The sequence below is a fragment of the Podarcis erhardii genome (assembly GCF_964252035.2).
Source record: "Podarcis erhardii genome assembly, chromosome: 1".
NCBI lineage: Eukaryota > Metazoa > Chordata > Lepidosauria > Squamata > Lacertidae > Podarcis > Podarcis erhardii.
The window spans coordinates 85,806,814-85,827,971 of record NC_138497.1 but is presented as its reverse complement, the minus strand read 5'-3'; the positions used below and the strand labels follow the sequence as shown (position 1 = coordinate 85,827,971).

The window sequence follows — 21,158 nt, the reverse complement described above, 5'->3', positions numbered from 1 at the left end:
CGGGATGCCGGGGCGGGGCCTGCGCCCAGCGCCCACCCGCCTGCCAGGCGCGGCGCCGGTTTCCCTGACAAGGGCCCCGAGCGAGGGCAGGCGCGCGAACGCGCGGACGGCGCTCGCCGCTGAGACATTTCTTAGCGCATCCTTCTTCCAAAGCAACTACTCTAATCATAGCTGTCAACGTTCAGATTTGAAAATGAGGGATCAGCAGCCTCGAAAATAAGGGATCAGCAGCCTCACCTGTCCCGGGGACAGTCTACGGGATATCTAACAATCCGGGATAGCAGCGGGAAACGGCTCTGGAATAAGGGAATTTCCCGCAAAAAAAGAGGAAAGGTTGACAGCTATGACTCTAATCCGAACTTAAAAATGGAAAGCGTAATGCTGGTGGTCAACAGAAGAGGTTGAAAGGCTGTCATAAGAGAAATATTTTAAAATGTAGTATAAAGACCAACAATTGGGAAACACTGGCCTGCGAGCGCTCCAATTGGAGAACAGCCTTTACCAAAGGTGTCATGAGCTTTGAAGACACTCGAACTCAGGACACAAGGGAGAAACGTGCTAAGAGGAAGGCAGGCTTGGCAAATCCACACCGTGATCAACTCCCGCCTGGAAACCAATGTCCCCACTGTGGAAGGATGTGTGGGTCCAGGATTGGCCTCCACAGTCACTTACGGACTCATTGTTAAAACTGTGTTTATGGAAGACAACCTTACTTGGCTACGAGTGATCGCCAAAGCAGCAACTTGCAAGGCAGCCCCGGATGCACCCACTCCTCATGGGACGCATAATGTGACTTAGCGACAAAAGGTACTAACTGTTGTAAGAATGTAGAAGGAATATAAAGAATAACTCAATAATGATAGATATATTCATTATAGAATACGGCTAGGATAGGAGGTCCAACTACACCTTTTTCTTTTTTTCTGTTTTTTTCTTTCTTTAATTCATGTTAATAAATAAATATGACAACAAAAGATAGTAAAAATACAAATCAATTTAATTTATGTAAGTAAACAAAATACTTGTATATGTTTTTTTCTTACACGGATTGTATATATGTTTACTCAAGAAGATATACAATACATATGTATATGTATATGTTATACAAGATATGCTATATGAAATGTGTCATTTAAGAGATTGTTAATAAAGCAAAAAACAACAACAAAACATGTGACAGCCCCGGACGTTGCTTAACAGTCAAAAAGAGTTAGAACTTCATTTTCAGGGTTCGTCACATGCAAGATTGAGCGAAATTGAGTGCACAACAAGAGGGTATGGGCAATGGCGATTCAAAACAGGACAGGAATCACCCCTTTGAAATATATATACTTGAGTGTCAGCAATGGGACCTGGAGATGTTGGGATATTATAACCGAGGCTGTCACTTACACAGGGTGGGACTGATGGGAGGTGGAGCCCAACGTTTGAATGCCTAGATGTTCCTTCCCACTCTGATTTATATTCTTCCTTTTCTCCAAGTAGCATAGGACGGCATAGAGGATGCCACCACTCTCATTTTGTCCTCTCATTGAAGTAGTGACTGCCCAGGTCACCCAATGAGCCTCATGGTTTTTTTGAGAGAGGTGAGGGTTGAACCTAGGCAACACAGCCCAACTCTTAAGCCTCTACAGCGCTCAGTGATATTGCCATTGTCTGTTTGCATTTGTAAAAATTAGCTACTTTTCAGGATAAAAATACAATTGCATTTAGATGTTTGAGACTATGCATTGACATATGCATTCTTTTGCTGGGATTGCTACACAATTAACAGAACAGATAAAGGAAAAACTTTATTTAAGTAACAAACTTTTAAAAAAAGCGTTTGGAGAAAATGGAAGGTGATACTTCAGTGATTGACCTAAATACACATATTTTATTTCCATGGAAAATAGCTCTGTGATAAGGATGTATGATTGTGTCAAGCCTCACCCACTACTGCAGCATGGCATTCTATAGCAGGGTGGTTAACCTTGTGTCCTCCAGATGTTGCTGAGCTCTCATCATCTCTGTCCCTCAGGTATACTGGCTAGGGCTGATGGGAGGTGTAGCTGAGCACAGGTAATCCACCCCTGCTCTACAGCTTTGCCCCAGGGTAATGTAGCCCTTGGTCTGAAAACAGTTCTTCATGTTATACACTTCGTATTCCATTCTAGTTTTTACTGGTAAGAAACCAGCTAGAAAATTAGGCCCACATCTATGCTCAAATGCTATCTCAGTTGCGCAGGGGTCTAACTGCTTTGTTTGTTTTCTGAGCTGGACAAGCATATTGACAAGGCAGCTCCAGCAATGGTTCGCCTCTCCAAAAAGTATGCGTATATGTAATTCTTAACATATTAGCGCCTTGCAAACAAGTCATGACAACTGCTTGGCGCCCATTCAGAGTCTGTAAAAGCAGCAGGGCTCTGCTGGCTGTGATGCAAGATCACTTTTCTTTAATAAAGCACTGGAAGTGGCCATTTTCACATTTTTTACATCCTCCTTTGGTATCCCTGCATCAATCCGCTTGCACAGGCACTCCTTTGGGCCTGCAGATCAGGACACTGGTCTCAATGTCACTTGACAGAATGTGGTCATAACCCATACCAACCATCAATAAAATGGCATCTTACCATTCGAAACTCAGATAATGCTAGCACTTAGTTTTTGTGTTGTTGATGATGTCATTTACACTCAAAGTTGCAAAAGAAATATTGCACAATTATGAAGCATTGACATTACTTCAGTAAATTTTCCACTGGAACAAAATTGTCAGTACAGTCAGGAATAGAAACTTTGAATGAGAACTAGTAAATAACTGATCATTATCTGTTCCCATTTCCTCCTTCAATGGAAATATCAGATCACACTTTCTATTTGTCTCCTTCAAAAAACATCTTTCCCTATGGAAAGATGCACTGCAATAAGCTATTGTCAAAAACAACTCTGGATTTTTAAACAAAGATTTCATTTTATTAAAGATAATTCAAAAACTGTCACAATAAATAAGACCAACATTAGCTCCCATATATAGTACAGTATAAGGAATAATTCAGTAGAAAGGTGGTAGGAACATGCAATGTACAACCCAGGGTTTCATTGCTGGAAATGATTAGCACCCAGTTCGGCACAGGCTTAAAAGCTTAAATTTAATTCAGCGTCCCCAACATATTTATTTTTAAAAGTCTATCATTCCCTGATAGGGAATGTTTGGTTCATTGTGAAAAAATAGAATTTGTAATAATAGCACCACCAGCAGCGCACAGGGTTCCCTATGACTCCAGCCAATCCATGCAAAGCAAATGCTTCACACATACTTCATGCCAGTTATGCACATTAGCACAGTCTTTCTTTGTAGCTTTGTCTGAAGGGCCACCAGGCACAAGGTGATTAAGTAAAGTCACACAATCCAGGTCCACCTGCTAGTTCCGACGATACAGAAGATCCCGAGTTGCCTTATCAACCTGGTTTTGGTAGACCTCTAATTTGTCATGCACCTTCTGATATAGCTGGAAAGGAACAGAAATACAATCATTTTCTGTTAATAGGTATAGTTGAGGGATTGAGCATGCAAGAGATACAACTGCCCTTTATTGCCTTATACCAAATTTTGCAGCCTGTACTGACTCCCAAAGCAGCTGATAGCAATTTAATTTCAACAGAAAATGCTAAAGATTCCTGCAGTATTTTCTGACGCCCAGCAGTTGATTACATAGTTCAGATTTCAACCTCTTCCCTTCAGAAAGCATTAGGGCAGCAGATGGAATTGAGGTCCAGCTCATGATATACACATAAGCTTTATAAACTCCCTTAGTCATGAAATTGGGGTGGGGGGAGGGAGGACCTGCAGCAGGTAAGTTTTATTATAGTATTTTGCATTTTCCCAAGTGAAACTTAATTTGCTGGAGGATAGACATTTCTCTATGCTGGTTCTTATACCTTTTTCAGGAGACTGAGTGTACAAACTGTTGTAATAATCAGTAACCAAAACGGCATGGAGACAGATATAATTGATTTATATATGAAAACATTTTACCACATTCTGGTTCAACAATAATCTTCATATGCCTCTTGACCAAAGCACAATATTTGTAATCATATCCTATATATTAATATCAAACACATTCAGTATCAAGAAAGCTTGTAGTTGCCCCACTTTAACCTTATCCACCACGTTTTCTAAGAAGAGTGCATTTGCAGCTGCTTGGTAGCTAGTCAAAGCAATGGGTCCAGGCCTGGTTTCTTGAGAAGTATCCACACCACAGCATTTTCATGATGGCAGGGACCATCCATTACACCATGAAGTCACACCCTGGACCTAATCTGTCAGCCCAACCCCCCTGGGTTATATTTAATAAGCCAAGGATCAAAAGGCATATGGTCAAGCACACAGCTGAAAGCACCTTGTGAACATCACCAGGTTACATACATTCAAAGTGATACAGTAAGATATTACAATCCATAGAACTGGACACATTGATTTCTATTTTCCATCACACATACTTACCACTGTGTTATGGTGATTGGTTGCATTTTCTCCTAGCACTTGAAGAAGCTGGTCAATTGCAGAATATGGAAGCCAAACCATTGGAGTTGTAGCTGATAATGGGAACTAAAAAGAAAATAAAACCTTTAATATAGCTGAATGAGAAACATCCCAAGTGCAAAAAATGTAAAACCATTGTACATGGCAGAGGTGGGGAAGCTGGATACAGCACACAGTGGTACTCCAGTCTGGAGTAACTAGGGCATGAGTCACTTTGGCCAGGTCTCTAGGCTGCAACATGGTCACCCAGGAGTACTCCTTGTCTGTGAACCTGTTTTTTTCTTAGTTTTTCCATAATTCTTCAAGCTAGGTGTATTCCATCACTTTTTCTCATTTGTAAAAAATATATATGGTGGAATGAACTGAATACCCAATTGTACCTCAATGCCAAAGTAATGAGGTCCTTTCCCAAGTAAGGCATCCACATATTCCAGCACCAAATCCACAGCTTCTTCCAAGAGGTCATAGTTCAAATAGAGGCGGAGAAGTTCAGCAGCATCTACCATCTGTAGAGAAACAAATGAAACTGAGCAGACACTTACTGGAAAGTCTTTTTATATTTAAGAAGCTTAGTGGATGACAGGTAGCCCTCATTACTGGTGAGATTTATAAGAACCCAACATGAGACACACAAAGCATACTGAAAAATAACCCATTGCAGAGACTCTTTGTAAAATTCTGGACTGATTTGTTCTGATGAAAAACAACTCTTTTATTTCTTGCACTCAAGGCCATGGCTAGCTTGCTTCCGTCTTTCAGATCCCTGTGTTGCTTCCAATTTCTACCCCCTTAAACATTTGCAAATTGTTTCCTTTATTTAACAAAGGCTTAAAATGAAAAATCCAAATTGTTTACTGGGGTTGAAATGACTTTGGGCACCATGGTGGTACACTAGACAGGGTGTGTTGCTGTTGGTTCTGCCAGATCTCTCAGAGGCTTTTGTTATCATCTGAAATGTTTGGTTGATATTTATTTTATTATACAAATTCATAAACCACTTCACAGCCTGTGAGCATAAAAACAGTGTACAATAAAGTAAAATGCTATAAAATAAAAATAAGGTAAAATGCAAAAATCACAAGTTGTAACATCAAAGTTCCTATTTCATTTACAACATTAAAAAAGTAAAGGTAAAGGACCCCTGACAGTTAAGTCCAGTCGCAGACGACTCTAGGGTTGCAGCGCTCATCTCGCTTTACAGGCCAAGGGAGCCAGCATTTGTCTGCAGAGTTTTTCCAGGTCATGTGGCCAGCATGACTAAGCCACTTCTGGCGCAACGGAACACCAAAACCAGAGCAGTGCACAGAAATGCTGTTTATCTTCCCGCTGGAGCGGTACCTATTTATCTACTTGCACTTTTTGGCGTGCTTTTGAACTGCTAGATTGGCAGGAGCTGGGACTGAGCAACAGGAGCTCACCCTGTCGCGGGGATTCTAACCGCCAACCTTCTGATCGGCAAGCCCAGGCTCAGTGGTTTGGACCACAGCTCCACCCGCGTCCATTTACAACATTAAGAACATGCAATTTACTCACCACAGTGCAGATTTTAGCTCCTGAATTACTATTATTTGACAATTACTCAAGCTGCAAACAAGTGTCACAGAAACTCATTTATCACACTTTTTAAGCAATCAACAAGGAAGTAATGAGCCAGCATTGTACATTTATCCTCCACTGAACACCAGCTTAATTGTGCACAGATCAGGTATTTACTTTGTAACTGTTGATAAGCCAGTTAGGCAAGGGCACTCCATGAGACAGCAACTTGTTGATTACACATCGATGGTATGAACAGTTCTGAGACTTATATCTGTCCAGGTAGGAGGACAAAAGACGCCATGCTTCATCTGTTGCACTGCAACACAATTGGAATACCATTAACAGATGGATGGATACATGCATGTTTCTGGCTGCCAGTGAAAATCTCCATTCCCAAATCTTTTGATGGTTCACAGGGGAGTCTACACATCCCCTTTCCACAATCTCTTGCTCAACTTTTTATATGTGAACTTGTTTTCTTCTGTTCTTAATTCAGTTAAGCCAAAGTTTCTGGACCCCTAGAAAGTGTTGCCATGTGGTTTTATCTGAAGTACAAGAGCCACTACAGGATGTCCTTAACATTTGCACTTAAACCATCCTTCAAAATATACAAAGCAAAAAAGAAAGCATGAATGAACACTTTACGACTGCTGCCTCAAGATGGTTTGTTGAGGACTAAATGAAGCAGGACAACCACAATCCTGAAGTGCAATTTCTGGTATTTTATTAGCAAGAAATATTTATTTCCATGCAGATTTCTTGGACCACAAAGTACTTGCTTTCTTTTCCTGCAAAATATATCACAGTACCTGGTCTCCTTGGTTGTGATGACTGATGACAACTGATTTGCAGCTAGCCAATCCCATGCTTCTGTTAATGCTGCTTCCCCTCCAAACTGGAGGTTAATACATCTGGAATACAAATAACCAGGTACACTTCAGATACTGTATGTACAATAGTAATTCTAACCCTTTTTAAATTTATTTTTTTAAAAACTGATTGAATTCTTCCCACCCACCCCATATGGAGTTATCCCTGCTTTGTTCTAACAACTTTATTAGATTCTCTGGCTGAGAAACAATCAAGTTCACCTGAGCAGGAAATGGAACCCTGGTCTTACTTTTCCAAACATTCCATCTTACAATTGCTCTTTGCTTCAGTTACAGATGCTGAAGTAATGGCTGTGCTCTAGAACCCTACATATGCACCTGGCTATGCTTGATAAGGAGATCAGTGAGCTTACTGAATGCTTCTACTATTCATGGAACATCTTTGCTTATTCAGGACTGTATCAGTGACTGTCACCCATCTTTAAAACATCCTGCCACAATTTTAGCCGCCAGCACAAGTGTCACTGGTTTAGTTGCTACCAAGGTAGTTGAAATCAGACTGATACCTATGAAAATGGTAACATCAACAGAACAGGAAATGATTGAGAGGTTGTACAAACCAACCACAGAAGCTTAAGTGAAAGTGAAAACGTGTATTGGTAATAGTTTCAGGGCTTGATTACCCAGCAATTTGTTCCAAGGATATTTGAGACTCTCAAATGAGAGTTGGCCAAGGCAAAATGTAAGCTTATGAGCAAGAATACATCAAATGCTCTACACTCAATGCTGCCATAATCACTCCCACTTCATATCACATTCTCATATTACTCGGGCTTAGACATAGTTTTAAAGCAAGAGTGTATGATTTCACTTAAAAAGTACATACTTTCAAATCCGAATATACTTTTTCCAAAACATCAATAGATATTTCACTACTCACATTATGTACTTAAGTCCAATAATATGTTACATACTTGAAAGTAAGTCCCTCAAACACAGGTGTTAAGGGAAAGTTGTAGGTCTGGCAGAGAGAAATGGCAGTGTCAAAACGACCAGCCTGCACCAACAGGGTTACCAGCTCCTTGGGGGATGAGTTTCCTGGGTAGATAACATAACAGAATTACATCATCTCAACCGCACACATATGTATATAAGTGGGCGATATTCAAATAACTTTTTGTACTAGCACAAGGATTAGCACAAGTACAAGGGGATTTCCCCTTCTCCTCCCCCACGTGTGCTGCCACCCCCAAATCCGCTCTGCGGTGCTGAGTGAACCCACAGAACAGATTAAGGGGCACTTATGGAACTTTAACGTTGGCGCTCTATTTAATACAACTCTCTCTATCTGTCACAATTGTATACAGAGTAATTGCAGCATTCAGTTCTTATAGATGCAAAGCCACACACCCTCTCTCTCATAATTGAGTAGTCCATGCCTACTGTGGATATGAGATCACAGAACACTATTTAACAGAATCTCCTCTTGCTGCAAATGTAGCAGCAGCATAATAATGGTAAATGAGTGTTTCACAAATTAAGATTGGATTCCACATCTCACAAACAGCAACAGGAGCAGGTGGAAATACATTTCTTGTGGGTTACTGATCTCCCACACAGAGATTAAATTGCTCACCCTCTGTACAGTTATTAAGCCAAGTAGTATGAACGTAATTCCTGAGCTTACCTGTAATAGCAGTTGTTGTTGAATCATGTTGTGCTAAAGTTAGCCGTATGCGAGCCAGCACACATTCTTTTTCCAAATCCTGCAGCTCCAAGATTTCAATCCGGCTTCCCGCTGTACCAAAATAATCATTTATTTACAATGTGGCAACTTCAAGAGTCTACTATTGAGAATTTAAAGTTAAACCAGGCAATAAAAAGGCAAAATTCTGCTCTTGAATGATGAACAGCTACTATATCAGCTTTCTTTTAGTCAACCCCAACTTTTTACACATAAAAGGTTTCCCACTAATCATTAACTTTATAAGGGGGCAGCTGATTAGCTGGATGTATTGAAGTCATCTGCAAATTAATATTTATATTTATCCTGATTTCCTATTTGAACAAGGACACCAGAATTTTCTTTGGTATTATCATAAATAGGAATGTTGGGCCCTTACCATGAATGTTCTAACTAGGGCAAGACATCAAATATGCTGGATTATATCCACCAATAACCCTAGTAGGCAATGAAACATATGATAGTCTTTTGGGCCAGCCATGTGACCCAAGGCTCTTCCTTTAATTATGTTAGATGAAAGTATAAGACAGATGCTGAAGGCATTCCAAAACTAACACCAATGGCAGCTGTGAAATAGAAGAATAATGCACACAGATCCAAAGTTAAGAGTTACATCCAGAGGAGGCTGAAGGGAGCTGGAAGAAAAAGGTTAAGTCCAGAGTGAAAACAGGGAATGAACTGGAGGAGGAATGTAGGGTCACATGGCTGACCCAAAAGACTATCATATGTTTCCCTGCCTTCCTGTGTTAAGAAATGCCTTTAAGATCATAGGCTGTAAAGTTCCCATATCCTTTCTTCCTGTAGTGCTGCAGTGATGAGAAAAATGTTCCCCTCAGCACTAATGAAAATACAGAAGTCTTCTTAACTTGCCAATCCCTTTTGGCCCATTTGGCCCTCCAGAATAGTGGATGTATTTTCATAGCTCATACCTACTCTGCCCCCAACAACAGCTCAGACAACACTGTCTACTGCACAGTTATTGCGATCAATTCAAAATACTGAGCTATGTGGGTAAGAAACCAGTGCACCAGACTCTCACATCTCAAGGAGACATCCCAGATAACTAGCATAACACAGATAAAAATATGTAGACATGGGAGGGTATGGGAGATATGGGAGGACAGGAAGGAACAAGACTAAAGGCAAATGCCCTGCAAACGTGAATCAAAACTACCCAAACATAAGCTGGAAAGCGAGTAAGTCAGAAAAATTAAGCTGGCTGATCGGAATTTAAGGGTAGACATTTGGAATTATCTGCATTTGAGAAAGTGGAACAGCAGAAGACTCACTTGGGGCAGCAGCACACTCTCCATCATGACTTCTCTTGGGGGATGCTCCTGGACGTTCATACTAGTGTGAGATAGGATAAGCACTCTCAACAACTGGATATACAAATCTTCAGTCTCTACAACAACATCTTCACTAGTGTTTAAGCACCACCAGGATTCTGTCTATGTTTCCCAAGATTTCAGTGCAGAAACATGCAAAGTGACATCCTCAGTTTGACTTGCAAGAAAATGGCAAATTCTGTAGCCGGAATCAATTAAGCAAAGGCAGCAAACTTGCATATCTACTTATTCTGCATATTTTTATTCAGTGAACATTACTATGGGCAGAATAGTTGTGCTAGTGCAAAGGTTAGTGCTAGTGCAATGTGATTCCCCTCTCTTCATGACCCCATATCTGCTCTAGAAGGTTTGGGGAAACCTCAGAACAGATCTAGGGGGCATGTGGGGGAGGGCGATGGGGGGATTAATTTCAGTTGCACAAGGAGAAATCCTTGAGCTGATGGAACATTTTGTTGCATGCTACATAGAATATAACCCTATGAATATTTATAATAGCTGTGTAACCACTTGCCTACATCCAATGAAATGCTAATGCAGACGTACCTTGGAAGTTGAACGGAATCCGTTCCGGAAGTCTGTTCAACTTCCAAAACGTTCAACTTCCAAGGCATGGCTTCTGATTGGGTGCAGGAGCGTCCTGCAGCCAATCAGAAGCTGCAGAAGTCGTGCCGGACGTTCAATTTCCAAAATCATTCAAAAACAAGAACAATAACTTCTGGTTTTCGATTGTTCGGGAGCCAAACATTCGAGTTTACAGGCGTTCGGCTTCCAAGGTTCCACTGCACAAGACAAGCTACTTTATTTCTAATTATTTGTTATTGGGACGCCAGCACAAGAACTAGCAGTGGACATACTGGCTGTGTTTGCACATTATGTTAAACCAATTTATGTTTAGTAACTGTTTAATGTGAACAAGCTGCATTGTAGTGAACACCGCTTTAAAATCGCCACCGCTCCTCCCCCACCAGACTGGGTGGGAGCAAAAAACCACAAAGATTGGCTTGTCATCTTATCTGAAGCTGGCCACACGGTTTGTTTCCACCAAATAAACCATGAGCAGTAAGCAAAGAGTGTGTGTGTGTGTGTGTGTGTGTGTGTGTGTGTGTGTGTATATATATATATATATATATATATATATATATATATATATATATATATATATATTGCTACTGCTTGTGGTTTGTTTAGAGCAGCCTTTCTCAATTGTGGGTCCACAACTCACATCCCTAGCTAGCTCGTCAGAGATGATAGGAGTTGTAGTTCAACATCATCTGGGAACCCAAGGCTGAGAAAGGCTGGTTTTGGGAGAATCAGATCATGATCCTGGGTTTGGATGACATGACAAGTCAAAGTTTTCACTTTGTTGCTCTCAGGGCACAATGACTAGGAGTGTGGGAGAAGCAAAGCAGGAATTTCTGAGTACTTCTGCATGAGGACATTGCAAATCTGTGTCAAACTAGAATTAAACATGATTTAATGTGATCTGTGAACCAGGCAGTGTGACAGAGGTTGCTGCCATCTTAAACATACTTGCAAACAGCAGCCAAGGTCTTCATGAAAAAGAGACTGCTAATAATCAAAGTGAGATGAAATCTTGAAAAAGGGGATGTTTCATACCACTGCACCAGAAGCTGGCTGAACTATCCATGCATATTCAGGGCGAATGAGCCGCAAACAATTAAGAGCTGCAAGGTAACAGTTTGCTTGCTTCTGCAGTCCAGAGCGGGTACGGACTTCTCTGCCAAGGCGCATTCCATATTCAAACATGACTGTTCCGGCTGAGGAAAGAAATAAGACAATACAACAGTCACCTCTTCCCCAACTGAAATATAACAGCTTCAGGTTAGAACAGGCTGTAGTAGGAACTTAAAGTAGAAACAACTTGAAAATCACCTATGATCTAGTGGAGAGGAGGAAAAACTAACCAAAAGAGAAATTAAAATTTGTAAAACTTCAGAGCTGGACACTAAAACAGGAGATATTCCTATTTTTTGAGGGAAATAAATGGATGAAGTCAGGGTACAGCAACTTTATATTAGTTTAACTGCCCTGCCTTCCCTCAAAGTAATCTGGGTTTTGCAGTTTAGCGTGGATGCGTATATAGCCTACACCGTGGTGTTCAGCTTTCAAAAACACCCGACACTTTTCTATTATATACTTTTTCCATTCAACTAAGAACACATTCAGTAAATATATAGTTCCAATCATACACCTGGAGCATATATGCAGTAGAGAATTAGTGGGCAGCAAAAGTGTTGAGCATCCTCTCACATACCATTCTCCCCTGCAAATACTCCCCCCTTCATGGCCCTCTCATTAGTGTTTATCACAGAAACATGGGGTTTAGGACTTGGCTTTTTCTAATCCTCTAGCACAGGGGTTTGCAAGGTTTACCTCGCCTGGGCCAGTTCACTCCAGTGGAGATCTCACTGTGGGCCAGATTGTGTGTGCGTGCCCACAATTTGTGGTATCTGCGCATGCGCAGACACAATTTCCAGCGTCGCAGAAGTGAGTCCCCGCGCCACGCTGGTTTAGTGCAGTGCACAGGGTCTTGCCGAGCAGGCGGCTCAGTTCGGGGGCGGCTTGTGGGCCAATTAAACAACCCCCGTGGGCCGCTTGTGGCCCATGGGCCTTAGGTTGCCAACCCCTGCTCTAGCACAGATTAGCTATCATGGCTGCACTCTTTCACCACATGCACAGACTGCTCATTAATGGGAAACAAATCATCATCTGATTCAATGCCACAAGAATTGACATTTTAACAGGTGGGGCAATTTTCTCTTTTATATAATCTGTCATACCTTTCCGGTAATTATGGCGATAAACATGGAAAGCATATAGCAGCTCATAGTAATTATGTGTCATCAGATCTACTGCCCGAGCACGGTATTCAATTATTCCCACAACCTATAATACAAACAACAGTTAGACATAGCTGAAGATTTCCTTATACCACTACCTTACTGCTAACAAAAGCAGACCATTTACCTCATTGTGGAGATTCACATAGGGGAACTCCACAAGATCCTGGAGCTGGGAGCGTTCACAGAGAACTACCACCAACTGCCGTAAACAATCCAGCTGCCTAGAAGGGAGAAAGAAAGAGGTAACTCTTTGCTATCATGGACTGTGAATTCTGTGGACTGGTTTTTCACATTTTAAAGCAGTGTACACATTTAAACAGTATATAAATGTCTTAAATGTCTAGGCTCTTTAGAACCTAGGCAATATTTTCAGGGTTTTTTAAAGAGCCAAAACAAAAACAAAAACAACCCCAACCACCTGTGGTTGGCACTTGATTCATAAAAATAAGGTATATCAATGCCTAAAATATATGAAGTATTACCTGCTAGAATCTGGGTTATGGGTCATGGCTTCATATGCTTGACTGTTATGTCCTAAATCCAAGTGGTGTTTGAAAATGCATGTCCTCAGGGTAGCCTGCAATACAAATATGTTGAGTCATCTATAAACAGCTGGAAAATTAGTGTGGCGGCACAAACATATGCTGGATGAGAAGGACACGCATCCCATAACAGCAAAACTTAATTCCTTACTTGGCTTCTCCAATCATCAGCTGCTTCTGTGATTGCTAAGGTAGCCAACTGAATGATCAGTTCAGGTAGACCCATGGTATCCAGAAGACGCAGAACCTAGGGAGGGGAATATACAGCCAATAATGTTTTACCTGAACTATTTGTGAAAATGTTAAGTACATGTTATGCCACCCCTTCTACAAGAAAGGTTAAAAGCTTGGAAAACAAAAATACCTTGTCATAGTACTGTAGCCGTGGGGTTGAAGCCATTTCAACATCCTCCGATCTAATTAGTCTATCCAAAAACTCCTCTTTTCCAACTTCTGAGGCTGCTTCACAGAAACAGTCCAGAGCCTGAAAGAAAAAAAGAACTTAAACCAAGGCTTGAGACAAAGTTAGTCCGAAGCACAGAATAAACTGGGATCACTTCCATATTGTTTTGCTACAGTTATCAATTCCATACTGTACAGTGGTGCCTCGCAAGACGAAATTAATCCGTTCCGCGATTCTCTTCGTCTAGCGGTTTTTTTGTCTTGCGAAGCAAGCCCATTGACGGCTTAGCGGATTAGCGCTATTAGCGGTCTAGCGGCTTTTAGCGATCAGCTGAGAGGCGGCTTATCAGCGGAACAGCTGATAAGCGGCTTAGCGGCTTAGGAAAGGGGGGGGGAGCGGAAAAAACCCGCGGGAACTCGCAAGATTTTTTCGTCTTGCGAAGCAACCCCATAGAGAAATTCGTTTAGCGAAGTGCCTCCAAAACGGAAAACCCTTTCGTCTAGCGGGTTTTCCGTCTTGCAAGGCGTTCGTCTTGCGGGGCACCACTGTATGTCAGAGGTTGCCAAACTTTTTAGGGCAGTGGTTACATCTGGAATTCTGAGGAACTGTCAATAGCATCAGTCACAAAATGGCACGCAGGTGCATGCTATGGTTATCAAATCACTACACATTGTAAGTCAACATAGATACCACTAAAAACTATTACTAGGAACAGTCCATGCACACACCCACACCCCACCCGAAGCTGCCACTGAAGGCCGGATATGAACAGCGAAACATCTGACTCTAGGAAATCAGTAGACAGATTCATCTGAATAAAGCCTAGATTGGTAACACAATTGACACTTATTTTATATTTTGCTCCTTTTTACAACAAAGCTGTCAAATCTACAGCACTCTGCAGACATCAAGATCCTCAAAAGTAGCTGAGAATCTCTCACTCCTAGCTATGACTACCGTCTAACCAACCTCTCCTTTTGTTTCTCAACTCAAACAATAAACATTTTTAGAGAAATAAGAATTTACCTTGTGCCCTTCTCCCATAACAAGGTAGCAGCGTCCCATCATAAAACAGCATGACCCCATATTCACATGGCACCAAGGTCCCAGAAAACGAATATATTCCTAATATACAAACATCCACTAATCAGACAAATCAAAGTTATGTCTTACTTCCCACTGTACTCAGACAGACATTGTTTAACACACACCAATTAAAAAACATGAACAGGCAAGCAGCTAGGCAAGCAGCTAGGCTGGATTCCGATCTACACATTTAGGCTTGGAGTCTCTGTTCCTGTGAGATTAACTCTGTTCACTATACCCAGTGGTATAGTGAGGAGAGAAGAGAGGCATTCCCTGGTGGCCCGCTGGAATGTGGAGTTAACCAGGGCTATTGACTGTTTGGCTCCGAAGCGCCCTCTCCGATTGCATGGAGCCCGGAGAGCCCCGTGGTTTTCCACGGATCTGAGGGCAATGAAACAATCGTTGAGACGGCTAGAGCGCCGGTGGCGGATAACTCATTCTGAAGCTGACCGGACACAGGTTAGAGCTCAATGTCGAGCCTACCAAGTGGCGGTAGCGACGGCGAAGAAAACTTTCTTCGCCGCCTCTATTGCATCTGCAGAAAACAGCAGCAGGAGACTTTTTCAGGTGGTCCGCAATTTAGCGGAACCACCTGCTACATCGGGGCCCAGTACGGGCCACATGATCTCCTGCAATGATTTTGCAAAGTTTTTTGCAGATAAAGTCGCTCAGATTCGGGAAGAGGTAGACGCCACCGTGGGAGCAGGGCCGGGGCGGGAGAGTGCTAGAGTCCTGTCTAGTCAAATTGCATGGGATCAATTCCAATCTGTTACCACCGAGGATGTGGACAGGCTGCTTGGACGAGTGAAACCAACCACCTGTCTCCTTGATCCTTGCCCATCCTGGCTTATAAAAGCTAGCCGGGAAGGACTGGGTGATGGGCTTCGTGAGGTGGTGAATGCTTCCCTCCGTGAGGGAGCCTTCCCAGACCCACTGAAAGAGGCGGTTATCAAACCACTTCTTAAAAAACCATCTTTAGATGCGGCCACGATGGCCAACTATCGCCCAGTCTCAAATCTTCCATTCTTGGGCAAGGTGATTGAGCGAGTGGTTGCTGAACAACTCCAGGCACGCCTGGAAGAAGCGGACCATTTGGATCCCTTCCAGTCGGGATTCAGGCCTCATCATGGGACTGAAACTGCCTTGGTCGCACTGGTTGATGATCTCCGGCGGGCCAGGGACAAAGGTGAGAGCTGTTTCCTGGTTCTGCTGGATCTCTCAGCGGCGTTTGATACCATCGACCATAACATCCTCCTGGACCGTCTTGAGGGGCTGGGAGCTGGGGGCACTGTCATACAGTGGTTCCGCTCCTTCCTCCTGGGCCGTGTTCAGAAAGTGGTGGTGGGGGATGAGTGTTCAGACCCCTGGGCTCTCACTTGTGGGGTGCCTCAGGGTTCTGTCCTCTCCCCCATGCTTTTCAACATCTACATGCAGCCGCTGGGAGAGATCATCAGGGGGTTTGGGCTGGGTGTTCATCAGTATGCGGATGATACCCAGCTCTACCTCTCTTTCAAATCAGAACCAGTGAAGGCGGTGACAGTCCTGTGTGAGTGTCTGGAGGCGGTTGGAGGATGGATGGCGGCTAACAGATTGAGATTGAATCCTGACAAGACAGAAGTACTGTTTCTGGGGGACAGGAGGCGGGCAGGTGTGGAGGACTCCCTGGTCCTGAATGGGGTACCTGTGCCCCTGAAGGACCAGGTGTGCAGCCTGGGAGTCATTTTGGACTCACAGCTGTCCATGGAGGCACAAGTTAAATCCGTGTCCAGGGCAGCTGTGTACCAGCTCCATCTGGTACGCAGGCTGAGACCCTATCTGCCTGTGGACTGCCTCGCCAGAGTGGTGCATGCTCTGGTTATCTCCCGCTTGGACTACTGCAATGCACTCTACGTGGGGCTACCTTTGAAGTTGACCCGGAAACTACAACTAATCCAGAACGCAGCAGCCAGACTGGTGACAGGGAGCGGCCGCCGAGACCATATAACACCGGTCTTGAAAGACCTACATTGGCTCCCAGTACGTTTCCGAGCACAATTCAAAGTGTTGGTGCTGACCTTTAAAGCCCTAAACGGCCTCGGTCCAGTATACCTGAAGGAGCGTCTCCACCCCCATCATTCTACCCGGACACTGAGGTCCAGCACCGAGGGCCTTCTGGCGGTTCCCTCACTGCGAGAAGTCAAGTTACAGGGAACCAGGCAGAGGGCCTTCTCGGTAGTGGCGCCCTCCCTGTGGAATGCCCTCCCACCAGATGTCAAAGAGAACAACAACTACCAGACTTTTAGAAGACATCTGAAGGCAGCCCTGTTTAGGGATGCTTTTAATGTTTGATGTATCATAGTATTTTAATATTCTTTTGGAAGCCGCCCAGAGTGGCTGGGGAGGCCCAGCCAGATGGGCGGGGTATAAATAATAAATTATTATTATTATTATTATTATTATTTTCAAACACCCCTGCCCCCCAAAACACCTCTGCTCCATACCTTTGGGGGACCCTATGGAAAAACATGGGAGTTTGTGCTGTAACTGTAGGTGAGGGGGGTCGGTAAAAATGGCCTCCCCAATTCAGCCAGTGGGAGCCTCTACTGGATTGACAATCCCTTCCGTAATATCCAGTTTTGATCCATTTGCCTGATTTACCTGGGCTACCTTTGAGTGGTGAATATTATTATTATTATTATTATTATTATTATTATTATTATTATTATTATTATTATTATTTTAGGGCAGCATGCACATAGCATCCTTCCCCACAACTAATCCACTGCTTTGAACCAGTGCTAGCTTTCTTTTTGCCAATTCTTTTTATAGATTTTCAAAATTATTATAAATCTTGCCAAATTAGTTCAATTTAATACAATTTTCCAAAACTGGCTTCCCACTCTCCTTATAAGACATGCTCAAGATGAACCCCAGTTGCTGCTCATATTCTCAGTTAATCTCTTGATCCCACCATATGTACCAATGATCCATCAGCTGCCCCTTTACATCCCTGCATACAAAACCAGGGCTAGCTTTCTACTTAAGTATTTTCCTTCTATCCTTTAAATATTAATGTAAAGGATTTCACAAATAAAGATCTCACCTGCAATTGAGCATATTGACAAGCCCCCATCAAACATTCTGGAAAGAGGAAGTTAGGATTGCTTGGCCACCTGAAGACTGCATAAGGAATATAGGTTCTTGAATGGATGACAAGACCATGGCTTAATTTTATGAACTTCTATCATATCACGTCTTCCTCGCCTTTTCTCTTCTAACTAAAAAGTCCCAAACACCGCAATCTTTCTTCCTAGGGGAGTCACTCCACCCCCTTGATCATTTGGGTTGTCCCTTGACTGTGCTGTAGTCTTTTGAATGAATCAATACAGCAGCTCCTCACATGTACAATCATAGGGATGCATGGGAGCAGGAGCTGGTTGGAGAGCGAGGCTGTAGCATGCAAAGTCGGAGGGCAGGAACAGAAAGGAAGAAGAGGAAATAGAGAAGAGATAGGCAGTGCAGCAGGCTTAGTGTGAGGGAAGGAAGAGGAAGAACAGAAAGACGGGAGGCAAAAGGACAGACAGAGGGAGAAGTGCTTGGGGCTTCTCTTGTGCCTTCTGGTCCCTCCACTTCTCTCACACACAGTCTCATACCTCACTCCTCTTTCCTTGCTGCCAACCCTCTGAAAGGAAAGGGAGGGAGGGGGGATTAGCAAGTAAGATGAACCATTTTTAAAAAAACAACACCACACCCAATAAACTGGGAAGAAAGGAATGGGGAAAAAGAGGGAAACTCACAGAGGAGTGAAAAGTGAATGTAAAAAGAGGAAGGAGGAGCCTCTAGATCAGGGGTTGTCAACCTGGTCCCTACCACCCACTAGTGGGCGTTTCAGGATTCTAGGTGGGCGGTAGGGGGTTCTACGGCACAAGCTGAATCCTCCTTCCATCGAGCACTGGTGGGCGGTAAGAAAATTTTACCATCAAGAAAGATGCATTAGTGGGCGGTAGGTATAAAAAGGTTGACTACCCCTGCTCTAGAGGATAAAAGTGTGCCTAAAGTGAAGAAGCCAAGTCATGCCTCTGCAGCTATGGGCAGGATCTGGCTAACCAGCCCCATGAGTGGAAGCCCTGCACAAAACTTCACGCCTTGCCAACGGGCTCCCCCCACAGGCACCCTCACAATTGGTTTGGGGGGGTCCTAGAGAACCCCCAGAAGAGCATGAAGGGAGGGAGGATATATTTGGCAAGCTGGAATGCTTGCACAGGAAGAACTGAATGAGCACAATGATGAATTTCACCCAATGTCTGTAGTTTACTTGCATAAAACTGAACTGTAACTCCCTGCTATAGAGGAATCACTGGAGCAAAGAATTTCAGAAATTTGCAAAAGAGAAGATTAGTATAAAATGTCAGTAATTGTCAGCTGGTTATGCCAAACTGTGCCTCTGTCTGCTGATTCTGCCCCTGCACATTGTGTTTGGAGGGCCCCAGTTAATTTTTATCCTGGGGTAGAAAGTTTAAGAATCCCTGCGCTAGAGGAACAGAAGAAAGCATAGTTCCTGTCCACCCTTTCAAGCAGAAGCTGCAACTGAAGGATACAAGAACTGCAGGAGATAACTCGAAATTGCAGAAAACATTTGAGGCCAACTCAAACTTGATTCATCCAAGGCTGCGTTAGGTGGGAACAGTTGAGATATTATGTGTTTTCGGGCTACCTCCTGAAAGAACAGCTCCACGATAGTTTGAGGGCTGGACACTAAAACAGATTAAAAGATGTTGTCTGCATCAGTATCTCTAAACAATGAGAAAATGCCATAAACATGTTTCGTACATGACTCTTCAATTTAATGGTTTCCCTAATACTAACTTCTGTATTCCACTTCTAATAAATCCAGGTGGAATGCAGGGAAGAAAGGCTGTAAACTTAAATGCCAATTTTTAGATTTTGCTTACTTAAGATGTACTTTGCATTTTTAGACACAACACCAACTGTTTTGACAGGTAAAGACCAGATTTTCTAGCTATCTATATAACTTTCAAGTTTGAAAAATCTAGGCATAGGAAATATGGCACGTAGGATACTTAAAATTTGGAAAATCCCAACAATTTTAAAATAAATATCTAGCCTAATGACTGCAGGTAAAGGTGGCTGAGTTAATGTTAAAAACAGCCCCTGAGCTATAGTAGTTTTGGTTCTCTGAGCAACGATTTCAGCACTATCTTGCTTTAAAGTATTTTAATCTGAGCACTGGAGAACTGATGTCTATAAACATGATTAATCTTTTAGCAAAGCCTTGTATTGTCACTTTTAAAAAACAGTAACTGAACATACTTACAACCAAAAAGAGACAAAAAGCTTTTAATTTCTTACCTAGCTTGAGTGGTGTTATAGTTGTAGAATCTGTCAGTTTTAATACAGAAAGATGCTGTAGGTTACATTCCCTAAAGAAACCAAGAAAAGATGCTTATCAGACAGAAAAGTACTGAGCAGAACCTGCCTAAATTAGCTGCTTGCTATTATCAAACAAAATGCCTATTTTTCGCTAAAGGAAAAGAGAATGGCCACGCCTACTTCATCCATCATATTAATTACAAACTATAGGTAAAGAACTTACAGTTCATCAACTGGAACATCTGATGCCAAGCGTTGACTTGCCCACCTGATCAGGTAATATGATAATATCAAATGAGATGTGCGATGCAGCAAGTTCTGTTGAGTGTGGTATAGCTGGCCTCCGCCCAATACCTAAAAACACAACATAAGTATTAGTTGTTGTTCAATAGCTGTCAATGGCCAAGAATTTTCACATTATTCAGAAAAGATGCAAAAATCCTTGTGGTATTATCCTCCCCTTCTCCATATAGACATTTATACCCCATTTTGACTTTTCTATAGCAATATCTTCAGGGCTGTCCCTAAGCAGTTGCTAGAAAGGAGAAGAATGAAGCCAACAAATATTGAAAGCAAGATAGCCAAAGACAGAAGTGCTATTTTAAGTGGGTTGAATGGGACTGAAGGAAAATCTAACTGAAGTAAGCAGCTGATGTTGGAAACATGACATTACTATCTGATTTGAATAAACTTAAGCTCCTTCTTGTTAATAAGGATAATGGCTTGGATTCAGATGTGCTGCTCTGTGACAAGATATGTTTTGGCCCCCAAGTTCTTTCCTGGCTGCCAAGAAAGTAGCTCCAGCAACACAGTGCACCCTGACAGCTAAGCGGTAATGTCCATTCAGCAACCATTGTAACCATTCCATTATTATTCAACACCACTGAATAATAATAACCATTCCAT

General features: G+C 42.6%; 1 protein-coding gene and 1 long non-coding RNA gene across 2 annotated transcripts in view; one reads left to right on the top strand and one right to left on the bottom strand.

Annotated features, from left to right (window-relative positions):
• Window positions 1-125: 125 nt before the first annotated feature.
• LOC309351544 lies at window positions 126-7,678 on the top strand. Its single transcript, XR_014160896.1, has 2 exons — window positions 126-807; window positions 7,225-7,678. It is a non-coding gene; the product is annotated as an uncharacterized lncRNA (long non-coding RNA).
• The window catches only part of NUP160 (nucleoporin 160), a 30,482-nt gene continuing 12,254 nt past the window's right edge, over window positions 2,931-21,158 (bottom strand). The window contains exons 18-36 of the mRNA XM_081879297.1: window positions 20,476-20,606; window positions 20,232-20,302; window positions 19,460-19,616; window positions 17,965-18,034; window positions 14,823-14,921; window positions 13,758-13,877; window positions 13,545-13,640; window positions 13,334-13,428; window positions 12,976-13,072; window positions 12,789-12,894; window positions 11,605-11,765; window positions 9,928-9,988; window positions 8,582-8,692; window positions 7,869-7,992; window positions 6,874-6,975; window positions 6,239-6,380; window positions 4,906-5,031; window positions 4,487-4,591; window positions 2,931-3,488 (exon numbers count right to left, since the gene is read on the bottom strand). Coding sequence (XP_081735423.1) covers window positions 3,402-3,488; window positions 4,487-4,591; window positions 4,906-5,031; window positions 6,239-6,380; window positions 6,874-6,975; window positions 7,869-7,992; window positions 8,582-8,692; window positions 9,928-9,988; window positions 11,605-11,765; window positions 12,789-12,894; window positions 12,976-13,072; window positions 13,334-13,428; window positions 13,545-13,640; window positions 13,758-13,877; window positions 14,823-14,921; window positions 17,965-18,034; window positions 19,460-19,616; window positions 20,232-20,302; window positions 20,476-20,606 — 2,061 coding nt within the window. The 3' untranslated portion in view covers window positions 2,931-3,401. The remainder of the gene's footprint in view (window positions 3,489-4,486; window positions 4,592-4,905; window positions 5,032-6,238; window positions 6,381-6,873; window positions 6,976-7,868; window positions 7,993-8,581; window positions 8,693-9,927; window positions 9,989-11,604; window positions 11,766-12,788; window positions 12,895-12,975; window positions 13,073-13,333; window positions 13,429-13,544; window positions 13,641-13,757; window positions 13,878-14,822; window positions 14,922-17,964; window positions 18,035-19,459; window positions 19,617-20,231; window positions 20,303-20,475; window positions 20,607-21,158) is intronic.